We start from the raw sequence: 15,148 nt of genomic DNA, 5'->3' as shown, positions 1-15,148 counted from the left end.
AAATATCCATCAGTTGGTGCTGATGGACAGATGATCCAATCCTCGTAGTTAAAAACCTTTTCTTTTCACAAATTTTCCGCAGAGGTTAAGACTTTTATAGAATAGGTATTACATTAATTGAAGCTGTGACAATTTGGATTAGAGCTGAAATGATTATTTGATAAGCTGAAAAAAATACCTGCCTAAAATTGAGACAATTAACTGTTTGTCCATCCGGCCATTATCTTAATTTAAGTGTTGACATTTCATAGATTTAACGACTAAGAAAATAATGAGCAGATCAGTCCATAAAAGATGTATTTTTGTTGCAGTCCTAGCTAAACCGATGGCTAGTTCAAACAGCACTAAAGGGAATGAGACAATTTAACAACATTTTTCTTTTGAAAAAGCATAATAACTAATTGTAATTTTGAAAACAAAGTCAACATGAAACCATCATTTCATACAAGCAGAATTTAGACTTTTATATATTTATTTTTTGTTTCATCATGATGCCAACATGTAAGCCATAACATATACTCACCACAAAACACAACAAAACTGCAGGACAAACGTTTTGTCCAACCCAGATAAAACTTTGTTCCCGGCATGAGATACAATTCTAAACTTTTTCGCTATAAATTATCCTGCGTTATTTCCTGAAGCCCGTGAAAATGTCTTACATCCCCTACAATTGTTAAATCATTTTCCTTATTTTACTGTCTCATTATTTCACTGATGAAGCCCAGTAAATGTTATAACTCTCCTTCTTAAGAAGATTGTTAATCTTATACAGTTACATAGTATGTTAACTATAAAAACATACCTCCCACCCTCTTTTAACCTTATTAAGTTGTTTTTAAAAACTTTTATGGAATTTCCCATAATTTGACACATTAAAGATGTTTATTATTGAACTAATCATGTGATTTGATCCGGCTGGTGTGATCATAGACTCCTGTGGGGGTTTGTTTTGTCTGAGGAGGAGGGTCAGTCAGTTAGTTCAAAATGCAGCAGCAAGTCTTTAAACTAACACCAAGAAGACAGATCACAGCTCCCCCGTCCTCCCTCATCTAGTTACCTGTCGAATATAGAAATGATTTTAAAATTCTCTTGTTTGTTTAAAAAACTGTACAGTTTGGCTCCAGTGCTCACATCCTCTTTCTCCCCCCCAAAACAATTCATTCAGTCAAAATTAAAAACTGACTAAACCTTTTTACCTGTTGGCCCCACACTGTGGTAGAGTCACAACTATCACAGCATTTTTAGATTTTGGCTAAAGAACAAATTGCAAAATTGGGTTTGGCTACAATCCAATTACTACTGTCCTAATGAAATCATTTGATTTTTCTACTATAGCTTTATTTATTTGATATCATCCTAAAATGTCTCTGTAAAGCACTTTGGTCAACTGCTGTTTCTATAAATGAATCTTCCTTGACAAACGAGCAGCAGATGGGAAAGACCTTCATCGCCTCTTTAATTAAGACCGTGTGAACTGTTTATCATTTAGCAAACAGAAAAATGTCAGCAGCCATGTCAAATTTATATAGACGTTAAAAGAACATTAATTACAATCAAAGTCAATGCTGCAGCAGTCTTGGGAATCTAAGAGAGAAGTGCAACACAAAAGTTTAGAAGCTAAACTATAATGTTTAATGGCAAAATAGTTGTTTCTGTGTCTGTTTATGACCAGGTGGAACCACACCAGAGCAGAATTTAGCAAATTTCTCCCTGTAAACATGAGAGTAGATATTCCATCAATGTTTGGACACACACGCACTCACATAGTACTGGATGCATTGTGGAGTTGTGGCACATTTGTGACCTGATTTTTCAGGAACGGTACATAATGTCACCAGCAATGGAAAAATCACTGACAAAGCCAGAGGGTAAACAAACTGACCATATCCTCCTCTGACCTGTTGCATGTGTGCATATGTGTGTCTGGAATCAGATTTCATATTAAACTTACATTAAGTTCATTGTTCCGACCTTTGCATTTAGACGACACCATATGTCAGTCAACCCAAATTATACACGTAAAACATATTTTTGAAATAATAATAAATAGTAATATTCTGTTTGGGCTGCATGAATATGTTTATATACATGTGAAAAATTTACAAAAAATTGAAAAATAAATTATAATTTTTGATGTCCTCAGTTTTCCATATTATTAGTGTGTTATTTTAATGGTAGTATAATGGGTGTTATTTACAATACATCTGCAAAGCAACAATTGAGTTGAATTGCAGTCATTCATGGTGCATGACTGTCAAAGCATCTGTAGTTTAGGCAACAAAAGCCATTTGGTCAGGGAGTAAAACGTTAATGAACACACTTATTGTGGATAAGGTGAAGATAATGATCCTTTCCTAACCGAAACCATGTGCTTCGAGTGCCTAACCAAATCAATAAAAAACCCTTGTGATGCAAAGTGGCAAACTTTGGCAGACAAAAAGCCAAAATGGCAACAATGTAACAGAAGACAAGTACATTTTTTACAGTATTTTCAACAAAATATCAGTGCTGTGACCGTTGTTATAAACATAATTTTTAGAGTGATAGTTAACGGCTCTCACATTGTGTTATTAAGGCAAATCTGTTGCCTCTGGCTCTGAGGTAAATCTCCAGCCACCATGATATGTCACAAAAAAAACCTGTGTGCAAATTCTCACAGTTGGGCATTCACACTCACATACTTACACACCAACTGCAACAACAACAACAACAATAATAATAATAAGGAGAAGAAGAAGAAAAATATAGAGAGTGTGCTCTGGTTTTAATTATCATAACTAGCAAACCTGCTGGATAGAAAAGTCCCATAAAGAAAACTACTGAATCACCAACACATTGCCACACACACTTACACCACATACTCCCACTGCACTTTGTCCTATGGTTCATTGTAATGCTGTTGTCTCCAGTCTGTCTATGTCAAGAAGCTCCATTGCAACTGGATTGTAGATTTTAGTCAGTTTAAGGTTGTCACAAAAATGTGGGGGGCAGTGCAGCATAGAGGGGCTGGACGTGGACGTGACGATGATGGATGACTTTTTACAAGCAGTCCTTCGGTCTGACTCCTCCATCAGGCCACCCGTCTGTGAAGGCAAAGGGAAGAGGAGAGAAAGGCAGAGAGGTTCAGTTATTGCAGTGAGGTAAAGGTTAGAGAGGAGGAATTTTGATAAGGCGTTGTCCTAATTAATAATTATGGATCTCTAAGGAATTTTATTATATTTGGGCCAAACTAGGCCTGATGACTAAATGCAGTTATGCTAAAGTCATGTTAACATATAGACTGTACAGACACGAGAGTGATATTTATATTCTCAATTATTTCACTGCAAGAAAGTGAATATCCCAAAAAGTATTTTTGATGGTGCTGATATCTCTGAATGAAGAAAAGAGAGAGGACGCTGACAGGCTGCGAAAAAGGCAAAACAAAGTTCAGCCAAACTTATTTGGAAGAGAAAACTAAGGTGATCTGTAAAGTTATGACTCACATTGAGTGCGTTAACATGGGCTTAAGTAACCAGGTAAGACACGGCTTTCTCGGGAAAGCTGAGTAAGTGTTTTGTAAAGGAGAAAGCTGGTTTCCCAACTTGAGGTAGGGGGTTAGTGAAATCTGGTTCCCAAAGTAGATTACTGTCAGAGAATGGCGATTTCTTTGCCATGCATACGTGTAACCAGGTTTTTAATCTGCTTTCTCCAACTGTGCATGTGCATAACAAAAGGGCTGCACACAGTAACATGCAGCTGAGTGAACGACTAATTTAAAGGAGATGTTCCCGTTGTGTCCGCCAATTTGTTTTCCTCTCTGTTTTTTGTCACTATACAGTTTGTGTCACTATACAGTTCAAATCTGTGCACCAGGCTTCCATAATAAATCTAAGGTGGAGGGGAAATCAGGTTCCTATTCTGCTGCATGTATACACAGATTTCCAGTAACCGGGTTTCGTAAGTGCATGTAAATGCAGTCATTGTCTGGTGTTGTTTGTCCTGTGCGGGTGGGGGGTTTAGATTTTACTTCCAAATAAAGTTACTTAAGCTGGATAATCTTCAGTGCGTACAATGTTGATGTGATAGACGGAAATGATGGCTAAAACTACAGAAATGGGATCTAAGTAGATTAATCTGGAATTACCCTGAAAGACATAACATATATAAATAGAGTAAAACTGACCGTGCAAAGAAACCATTCAAAGGAATTTGTTCAAACTCTAACCTGCATTGGTTTTATTAGTCAAAGTCAGTGATTAATGATAAGGAGTTCTTTTACAAAGAAAAGTTGTTTTGACATTGGTGAACATATAAAAAGATACAACCGATACCACAGAAACATGACAACATTTGGGCGTGAAATTATGAGACAACCAGATGACATGTCAAGGCTTCTAAGGCCTGATTACTATTATTGGTGTAAACAGAAAATGAAGAAAGGTGGACGGGATGGGAGGCACAGCTGATTGGAGAGAATAAGCTGAACAAAGGGAAGTAAGACGTGCCAACCATTACTTTACATTTACTTTCAAAACAGCTGGTTCAGCTGTACTGTCAGAGTTCAGAGTTATTGCCACTGAGCAACGCTGAATGTGCGACATGTTGAGTAAAACAGCCCAGAAACACAAGTGAGTAAAGCAGGAAGGATGGAATAAATCATTTTATCTCCACTGTAGTTGCCTCACAAGTATGTGACAAACTGCAAAAGAACATATTGCAAACCTCTGTCAAAACGAGACCATTTGGAAAAAACAAAATGATGTGAAATTGTTTGTCACAGTATTTGAAAGAGTAGGTAGGCAGCAATATAGACAGAAGCAAAAGAATATATATTCTCTGTTGTGTGGAGAGATGGAGGCAGATGGAGGTCAGACACTCCTAGAGAATCAGCCTCCTTCCCACCGCCAACAAGTGCAGTGCGTTAAAACATGGGGTCGTGCCATTCGAGCTCTGGATTAAGTCAGAAACTCGTAGATTACTGGATTAGTCTTTGGACCCTCTGTAATGGAATCTATAATAAACCAGGCCTGCATGGCACTATGCCTGTATGTGTGTGTGTTTGCATACATGTGGTGCATGGGGGCTGCTTGTGTTTTTTTCTGTAAACTAAGATGATTACATGGAGAAGGAAATGCTCCATATATTGGATGTCCCACATGGAATGACCTGCTACTTTCCATTGGCAGCACTGTGTTTTTCTGTTTACAAGCACTAACCTCACATAATGTGCAGTACATCCCTTTGCTATTGTAATGTATATAAAAGAATATGCTATAACCTCATGTCTACAATCAATAAAATGTCACTGTTAAAACTCCCATTGCTATTACCTGCAAGGGGAACTGGCCACCACATGGGTCCTTCACACATGGTCAGTAGGTTGCAATTCACCCATTTGTGTGTATTGGCATTTTAAACGCGGAAACAACACAAACCTGAGTTTTTAAAAAACATATCCCACCTAAGGTAGCTTACTCTTACTTCTGCCCGACAGTTTTCAACTTCTAAACGGTCGTTCACACCTTGAGTGTCGTTGTGGTTTCGTGGGCTAAAAAACACAGCTTCCCATTTACTTGAGTAAGATTGATTGATCTGAATCAAAGCTGCTGCATAAAGTTAGCTTGTGTAGCAGTGTGTATTACCAGTGAGCTGACGTAAGCCAGGACTTCTTACTCACAGTAATTGGTGAGAGTTGACATATGGCCTGGTCAGTTGGGTTGTGGGTGGCAGTTCTCTCAAACTCTCCTGTGTTGTGACCTTTCACCTTTGGCCGCTGACTGGCACGGCGCACCTGTATGAAATCGGTGGACGACTGACGGCTAACAGGTGTCTGAGACGAGTGGTCCTCCTCTGTGTCTGAGAACTGGGCCTGAGACAACCGATAAAATCACAGATACACAGGACTGAACTCGGCAACTCATAAGTCAGAGCAGGTGTTATAAATGAATTGTAGAACACAGACATACCCTATTAGATATGAGGTACACTCACTGTTTCGCTCTCGGATTGGGAGGAGTTGTGGAGCTTGCCGAGGCCTTTGCTCTCTGATTGGCTGTTGAGGGTAGATGGATGGGTGGACTGGAAGCTGCTGCTGCTAAAACGGTCTCTGCCAGCAACGCACAGCAACACCCCGAGGTAGGGAACATACCTGCCGAGTGCTGACCTGATGGAGAGATCCAGAGAAATATTCAAAAACTCAAATTAACTCATTGTTGTGATCGTAAGCTGCCCTGACACCTGGATGAAAAAAGCACAAAAGCACCAAGTTACACTTTGTCAGTGACCCCAGATTCAACACTACACAGCTCTGTGTTGCCAACAAGAGTAAATATTATTACCTCAACTAGCTGCGTTTTATGATTTTTACCTCCTTTAAAACTGGATTTAAAGTAAAGAAGGTTGGAGCACGATTACTGAGCTAAAACGTGGATGAGCGTTGTCGTACCTGTACTTTGGATGTGTAATAGCATACACAATGGGGTTGTGGATAGCAGATGCTTTGGCGATGACAGCGGGAACAGAGTTCATATAGGGGGTCAACATGTCAGCGTACCTGTAATTATAAAATGTTATTATTTTAAACATTTTTTAATAGGAAGACCAAAACATTATAACCACCTTTTAATATAATCCACTGCAGTACAACTCCACAACCCACTATGACCTCAACAATAAACACAGTAGAATCATCAACCTTTGGACAGTCTCAACTTAAAAACTGAGATATTATAATCTTGGACAAGTAGGATCAGTGGCAGAGCTGCTGTATTTGGATTAAATCAGATTGTACACGTGTACCTCACGAAAGCACAAATAAATGTACAATGGTTAACTTCCTGCTTTTGGTAGAAGAAAACCACCATGTTTCTTTAACATCACATAGTGTCGTTGCCTCACATCTCTTCAACTCTACTGCACTGTTGCTACAAGGGTTGGATTTCAGTTTAAGTTTTTTCAGTTTTTTGTATTAAATCCTGTGGCATTGTTGACTTGTTTGTTGTCTGATTCCATGATCGTGTATATAATTGTTATAATACGGAATATTTGCCAACCATTTTCTGTGACAGTATTTAACCATTTGCCCTTCAAATCCTCAATTGATGTTTCTGAAGGAGCCCATGTAGTCAGTAGTTTCAGTTCCACCTGGGGGAGATGGATAAATTACCTTTGGCTGGGGTAGGTTTAATAGCATACTTATTGCTGTATTATTAGAAACGATAACTCCTCAAAAGTGATGCACAGTGACAGAGGCAGTACAACAATAGCAATATCACTCAGTATTTGGTAGAATTATGCTTTAAATTTTATAGTAATGTAGAGACGTGCTGTCAAAGATTCATTAAATGGTCCTGTGGAAATATAGATATTCAATTTATTTCTTCAGCTTGTACTTCTAACGAATTGTAACCAATTTCAATTAATTCTGCTTGGCTGCTGGGGCTTTATATGGTCCAGAGAAAGTCTCTCGGAGCCTCAGAATAGCAATAGAATTAACAAAGCAAACACCGATACTTACAGTAAGCACGGTACTGGAGTGAAGGCACATAGTAACATTTAACAACGTAGCGTTCAGCTGTCTTTCAGTTCCTCTGCAGAAGTGTGTAAAATCATCTCCATCACAGTCACTGACACGGTACAAATACAAACTCACACCTACCCAGCAAATGCCGTGAGGGCTGCGCAGGAGTACGGCGCCCAGGAGATGACAAACAGCAGGATGATGATGAGTGCAATCTTGGCCATCTTCCATTCACTCTTCATCTTATGGAATCTCTTTGCAGAGTCTTTGCTTCGGTCACAGTTGATTTTTGTTATCGCTCTGTGAAACCCAGACACAGTCACCGCAGTCATAAAACACTCACTTTCAACATTCAATTTTAGCTTAGTTTTTGTTTTTTCAGTTAATTTATTGTTATGATCAAGTTAATGGAATTATATTGTAGCAGTGTCCAGAAATATACAATTTGCTCATCAACTAGAATGACAGCAGCTACTGTTGCACTAACGCTAATGACTAAATATAAAGAGAGCACGTTCGCATGAATTTACAGTGTTGTGTGCCGGATGGCTCTGAAGATGCTGCAGTAGCAGTAGATGATGATGGCAAGAGGGATAAAGAAGACAAAGGTGAAGAGCAGCATTGTGTAAGAGCGGACGGAAGGAGTGAACGTCATGTAGTCCCAGGAGCAAGACGTCATCAGACCCTCTGGGACATAGGCACCTGTGGAAGACCACACAATCTTTAGTGGCTGTTTCCTGTTTTACAGTTTCTGTCAGTTTTTGTAGTGAATTGATTCCTACTTGTTATCCGCCTATTTGAAAGACCAAATGGAATTTGGGAAACATAAAGACATCTAAATACCATATATTACATATATACAGGCTGTGAAAAGCATGTGAATAATTTTTTTTCCAAACAGTGAAGGAAGTCATACATCTCTTTTATTACATGCTATGTTAAGTTTTTGTGCCAGTCGAGGCTCTGAGCTCCAAGAGAAGGTGCTGTAACAGAGCATATGCAGTGTGAGTGTGTGTGCGTGCGTGTGTGTGGAAGCTGAAGTGATTGTAAAGACAATTTTAGACCACAGGTTTGGTATGCGAGGGTCAGAAATGCAGGGCAGGCAGATATCTTGTACTTAAAGGAAGAATTGTGCTTCCTGTTATTGAGCTTCAAGAGTTCACTGTATGACTTTTGTTCTGGTTGACATAAGTTAACGTAGGCTGACTTTTTAAACGCCAACACACCATCCCATGTAGAAGCACTTGCAACCAAAGAAACAAATGAGACTCCATAAGCTTATTAAATGTGTTGTAATGTCAGCTACGTGTGATCTGCCATCTGATACCTAGTTTTATATTAAATGTATTTGGCATGTTGAAAAAAGGTAAAACAAGTTATGGTTGTACCTTTCAGCAGGAATTTGACGTGCTCATGCAAATTAAACTGTGAGCACAAAGAGCTCAACAAACTAAATCCCTCAAACCAATTCCACACTTGGTTTCTAGATCTCCACTCACTCCAGCCAAAGAAGGGGGGCAGACTCCAGCCCATGGAGTAGACCCACGCAACAGCCACCATGCTCAGTGCTTTCCTGCTAGACATCACACCCAAGGAGGCCAGAGGCCTGGTGATCACCATGTACCGGTCCACCGCAATCACCATCAGCGTCATCATGCTGCAGATACCAAAGAGAGCTCCGCAGAAGGCATACAGCTCACATCCTGCAGCAGGAGAGGTGTGAGAGGGAGAAGGAAGAAGAAAACCAGTGTAAATGTGTTTGCCCATGTTGTTACTGACTGCAGCTTTGAATGAGGTTAAATCATGACTAGAGGAAAGAAAACAGGAAAGAGAAATGAGGAAATGAAAAAAGATCAGAAGTGATGAGAATGAGAAATACAAATTTAACGTGAAGGATGAGTTAAAGTGTGGGTGGAAGGGAAAGGGGAGATAATAGATAACAGCATCAGTGTAAAAGTCTAACACCCAAGCTTTCAAAACTGAGGACCGTGCAATGTCCCTGACCAAAAAACTCATGTTGTTTGAAGACTCCTTGGAAATGGGGTTCGATACTAATGAGGCTTAAGCAGTTTTAAAGTCCAACATCCAAGATAAAGATTGAAAAACACCCCACAGGCAATATGGTTATTGTTACATGTGGTCAGTGTGGTTTGTTTTTTTAGAATATGGTATGTGTAATTAGTGGCTTGGGTTTTGCCTCCTGTATGTTTGCACTGTCTGTCCTGTTTAGAGGTCTTCCTGGCTCTGGCCCTGTCTGTTACACAACATCCTGCCTTTTTTACATACAGTATGTTTAGGATTTATGATATCATCATGCTAGGTGCCCATCATGCAAATCTATTATGTGGACCTTTTGTATTGCATGCCTGTCCATCCTAGGAAATGGATTACTCCTTTGTTGCTCTTTCATTTTTTCTCCCCAAAACACCTTGATTAGGTTTCATTTGATTCTGATCTCAGCCAGAAAAAAAGCGAAACAATAGACAATAGAAAATTCAAAGTGTGTGCATGAATGTTAAATTATGTGTGTGTGTGTGTGTGTTACCTTTGTTTCCAAAGATCCATCTTTTGTGCATGCTGGTGATGAAGAAGACAGGTGTCTGGGTGAGACACATGAGGAAGTCAGTGACTGCAAGGTTAATTATAAAAATGTTGGATGGCGTTCGCAAGCTCCGGCTCCTGCACACACACATACACACACATACACACACAAACACACACACACACAGCTATTGGAATAGTGTCATTACTATTGGATTAAACAGAAAGCAGCCTTCTATCACATATACACATAGCATGCTTTGACCTTATGAAAACATTTTATTGAAAGTGTATTGTAAAAATGGAAGTGCACGAAGGTACCTGCAGAAAGCATAGACAACCAGGAAGTTTCCCAGAATGCCTGTGATGCCCACAGCCATGATGACAACGCCGATTATGTAATGAGCATGGTCGGGGACGTCGACCGTGGGAAATGGGGGGTTTGGATCCACAGAACTCTAGCAGCAGGAAAACAAGAAGGATCAGGTCATTTAAAAGAAATCAAAAGAGAAACTTTAAAACTTTATTAGTATATGCATACTCTTTACTTATACTTTTCTTTTTGATTTTCTTAGTTTTTACATCAATTATGCTTTATCCAGAGAAATAAAACTTCTTTGGCAGATAGGCGTTCAGATGTTAATTAGAGAGAAACAAGACAAAGTGAGAATTTATTTCACCATAGATAAAACTGTTTGGCTTCACATCCACTCATTCATCCGGACTCCATCTCTCTGTATTAAAAAAAATGTCAATAACAGTACTTCTGTAATACTATGGCTACTAGATGATTTATCAATATAATGTCTGAAAGGTAGAAAGCTTTCTTCTGAACCAAGTATGGGCCCCAGTGATGGATGTGATAACAGTCAGCGTAGATACAGTACACTTCTATCATTTACTCATACAGTAGTGCAAAAAAAAGCCATGTTACTATAGAGAAGTACTCTGTTATTAAAAGATGCACAGTACTACATTCCCAAAGCATCAACTGTAAAAGCACTGGCTGAATTTGGCCGTGTGTTTCTTTCTGCAGGTGTTGTCCAGGTGTGGAAGAGTCAAATAAATCTAATGCTGTCCAATATAAAAACGACTGCAAAGGATTACAGCGTTTTTGAACTCTAGTCAGTAAAGTAAAACCTAGGACCAATGTTGGTAGGAGTGATTCCTATTTTGATTGTGTCGTGCTCCCTCGTTTCACAGCTGATCCACAGTTGGTGGCCGTATAGTAAGTGTGGCAATATGATGGAAATGAGACTAAAAGCAATACTGTGAACAATGTATACACTATATTTAGTGCAACATACTTCATTATTAGAATTAGCCATTACATAAGCAGGGCTAAGTGTGCAGTGCTGTGAGAGGGAACAAAAACAGCAACCACAAACAAAAACTTTTTTTCAAACACATTGAATCCCCATGAATCCCCATGAATTCCCTCCTTCACGTCTGTTCATCTGGTCCCTAAAGCTCTAAATCACTTCTTTCCTTCCTCCTCCTTCCTCTCACACCGTCCTGTCTCCCAGCTCAGGGTCAGATTAATGCAAACGACACAATGAGCGGGAAGGCGTGAGCAGCATGGCCTGAACATTTGTGAGCATGTAAGCCAAGGTGGCAGCCTTTCTGAGTGCTTTGTTAGGCGAGAACAAGTAATCAAAATGGAAATGTTTGTGCAGCTGTTACAAAGTGAATTAGACAAATAAGCAAAGATAAGAAAGATTTGGGAGAGACGGACTAAAAGAGAAGAGGGGTTGCATTTAAACACATACACACGTACTGTGTTTGCTTTTACTTATAGACAACATATGCACACACACACACATATAAGTGTGCATGCATATAAAACATACAGTACATTACTCTGCAAACACCAAAAACAATTTAATTAACAAAACCACAGCATTAGCGGCCTCCTTGTCTTCAGGTACACATGAATGAGGGTAAAATAAAATAATCGTAAAGTTCTTCTAGACTTTCCCAACGGTATTGCGATGGTAATATATGGAAGTCATACAGAAGTTTAAAAGCATTATTATATATTTACAAACTAAAGCCATGAGGAGCAAGTTGGAAATTGGTGAAGTTGTTAGTTTATGTGAAATTGCATTACTGTACCTTCACTGGTTAAATTGATAGTTTATTATCTTAGGCCTGGACATGAGTAAACAGAGTTGAATTAAAGTGTGCGTGTGTGTGTGTGTTTGCGTGTGTGCGTGTGTGTGTGTGAGGGGAAGGAATGAAGAAAGCACTCATCAGCTGTAGAGGATTCAGAAGACAAGATCTCAAAGGGCCACCCACATTCAGACAAACACACTATGACACACACACAATCCCATGAGCACTCTGCACGTCCTTCTCCAGCCACAGACGCCCTCCTACACCACTATATGTGCATGGATACACACCTACACACTTTTTGCATGAAAAACACACTAATTCTGGAGCAGAAGATGCCCGTCTGCCTCAGTAGAAACGGCCCTCATGAACGTGCGTCAGTATCAGCTTTCTCAGAGCCACAGCACAAAAGCTACAGAGATTAAAGCCTTTGATCCGAAAAACAAAAATATAAACTGCATGACTCTGTTGTTGAACCGCATTTATCACAGCAGTGCACTTGTGTTTCCTAAGCGCATGAGCCTCGAGTCCTGGAATCCTTGTTTATGCATGGATATTCTACATGCAGTACAGAGGGTAGATACATCATACATATAAAAGGATTTTCCTGAATTCTCTGTAAACTCTCTCAGACAGAGAGAGAGGGGGGGGGGGGAGGGGCAGCAAGACATGGAGTCAGGTTCATCCGGGAGACTGCAGCTGAAAACCATACAAAAAGATCAACAGCTTTCCTCTCACCAAGGTGGCCCTTGCTGGCTAAGCAGCATCACACCTGGTGGGGTGGGATTCTAACCTGCGGCCTTCTGCATCCTTAACACAATGTATAAATGAGACAACAAAAGGATGTGAGTGATATCACACATAATGACGCCTTTCAAAAAATAAAATGAAATTATGCGTATTGTAACTTACAGCCAAAAAATCCAAATAATGATCGATAGTGTGTTGTTTCTATTCCACCTGATGCAAACAGAATCGTGTCTTTGTGAGACAGAAATTAACGTTAAAATTGGCTCGTTGGGTGCAAACTGTTCCGTGCGACACTGAGAACAGGTCCCCAAACACCACAAATTGCGATGCTGCATAATGATGAGGCAAGAAATACATGAATGAGATTCTTTTTGCGCGCACAGATTGTGGCACAACAAATAATTATAACAAAATACTGAAGCTGAAGACACCGGAGACAACCTGGTTAACAAGGAGTTAACGCCTAACACCTCCACCAGGCCGTGTTCCTCAGTTTTTATGAATGATGTGATGGGGAGTGAAACCCGCCAAGTAAAAGCTGACAGTCTTTCTCTCCGTTTTGCCAGCTGTGGCGAGCAGATGTTTGGCTGCTTCGGATCGGATCTTTCCGCGGTTTTACGCATCTGCTGCGGCACAAAGAAGCTCTCCAGTTACGCTTAGAGGAATTCCTCCAAGCAGCCAAACACAAATTATAAAAAAGATCAGTAAAAACACAGGAGGAGGCGGAACAGGATGCTTACAACTGTAGCGACCGGAGACATCTCCATTAACCGGTGCGGCGGACGGACTGAGCTGATGTTCCCAGGTGCCCCGAAGGTCGGGTCCGTTGTGGACACCCCCTGTCCTATCAGCAGCCTAGAATCCATTCACAATCCACAGTGGCTAATCAGAGAAGGTTTGTGTGTGAGACAGGTGGCCCCGAGAGGTTTAAAGTCTATTTAATTCAGTCTAGGAATCCCAGTGCCCATTCATTATCACCGACCTGCTCTTATGTCCCACTCTGACAGGACTACTGTAAGTACTGCAGCTGTGGAGGGGTAGCAGAGTCGTCCCCCCCCCTATCTACACACACACGCACACACACATTCACTCATCCAATCCCTGCTCTGGGGCTGCCTCTGAGTGTGTCAGTAGGTCTGTGCGTGTCTGCCTTCATACAATTGGCCATTGTCTGATGTTAGTACGGCCGTTTGTTTATTTAACTTCAAGGATGCAAGGGAGCATTATGTCCTTTCATATCAGTGCCCAAGAGGCAGAAAAGTGGTAAAACAAACAAACAAACATGCAACAAAGAAAAAACTGGAGGACTCACCCTTAGAATCCTAAAGCAACGAATGGCCTCTGCTATTTGTTTGCTATCTATTTAACAGGGACAAAACCTCAAGTACAAATCCTCTTCTGCATCGTTGAGGAAGGGTTTAGGGTTGAAGTAAAACATACTGCTCTGAAAAAATAGTGGAAGATAATAAAAGTGATGAAGGAAGCATTAAATGTTATTTGCTTTTTGGGTTGATTTGTTCAGATATTCGCTTCGTGCATCCAATACAACGTTTTACCTTAAAGGAGGAAGTAAGAACAGAGAAAAACTCTGAGCACACAATGAGTTACTACTGGGACATCTGTACAAGGACAAATGTGTAGTCAGACGTTATCCGTTTCTGGGTAAACAATAAAGCATCCTCTGCACCTCCCTGCAGGTCCAAGGTGACATTGAGCCAAGAGTGGTCTACTCTGTACAGAGAGGGAACAGAGCAGCTGAATGATGGATTGGGAATAACAGCTGATTGTCAACAGTGAGAGAGAAAGAGAAGGAATTTGAGCATGACCATGTTTCAGCTTCGGTTCAGTGGAGGTCTCATGATGCCGCTCTCATTTATTCCATAAATTCCTTTGATTGTCCTTACGCCATCTCGCTGTTCGCCTTTAGGCTTGTATTTGGGTTTTTCACACTAACGCACACTAACCCCTGCCCTCATAACCTATTTCACCACTTATATAACATCCCATTCTGTAGTGTCTCAGTTTCAGCAGTAATACTGCGTGTTGCTAATACACGGGGTATTAACCCTGATGTTTAATGCTAATACAGTAGAAGCGCCTCTTTAACCACCTCAGCTACATCAGGTTAACCCACCTGTGGAATGCTAAGTGCTAAAATGAGGAAAGTATGTGAGATGGTGCATCAAATTTAACTTTGTAGAAATGTGTTAATTTGTCCTGTCATAAGATGAGCTTGGG

General features: G+C 40.2%; 1 protein-coding gene across 4 annotated transcripts; it reads right to left on the bottom strand.

Moving 5' to 3' along the window:
* Positions 1–946: 946 nt before the first annotated feature.
* LOC137106114 (melanopsin-A-like) lies at positions 947–13,941 on the bottom strand. Of its 4 annotated transcripts, none has more exons than XM_067489128.1 (10): positions 13,651–13,941; positions 10,367–10,503; positions 10,050–10,183; positions 9,004–9,207; positions 8,035–8,206; positions 7,643–7,804; positions 6,431–6,538; positions 5,977–6,148; positions 5,663–5,854; positions 947–3,086 (listed from the first exon to the last, which is right to left on the bottom strand). In XM_067489128.1, exons 1-10 carry the CDS (start codon positions 13,774–13,776, stop codon positions 2,889–2,891), a joined length of 1,605 nt encoding a protein of 534 aa, XP_067345229.1. In that variant the 5' UTR covers positions 13,777–13,941; the 3' UTR covers positions 947–2,888. The 4 variants fall into 4 exon arrangements, with proteins under 4 accessions (XP_067345229.1, XP_067345230.1, XP_067345231.1 ...); XM_067489129.1 differs by having other exon boundaries at positions 9,004–9,311; positions 10,050–10,104; positions 13,651–13,787; XM_067489130.1 differs by lacking the exon at positions 13,651–13,941 and having other exon boundaries at positions 9,004–9,311.
* Between the last annotated feature and the right edge of the window lie 1,207 nt (positions 13,942–15,148).

This window comes from Channa argus, chromosome 20 (assembly GCF_033026475.1).
Source record: "Channa argus isolate prfri chromosome 20, Channa argus male v1.0, whole genome shotgun sequence".
In the NCBI taxonomy this organism is placed as follows: domain Eukaryota; kingdom Metazoa; phylum Chordata; class Actinopteri; order Anabantiformes; family Channidae; genus Channa; species Channa argus.
Note: the sequence above shows the minus strand (reverse complement) of the source record. Positions and strands in the feature narration are given on the sequence as shown.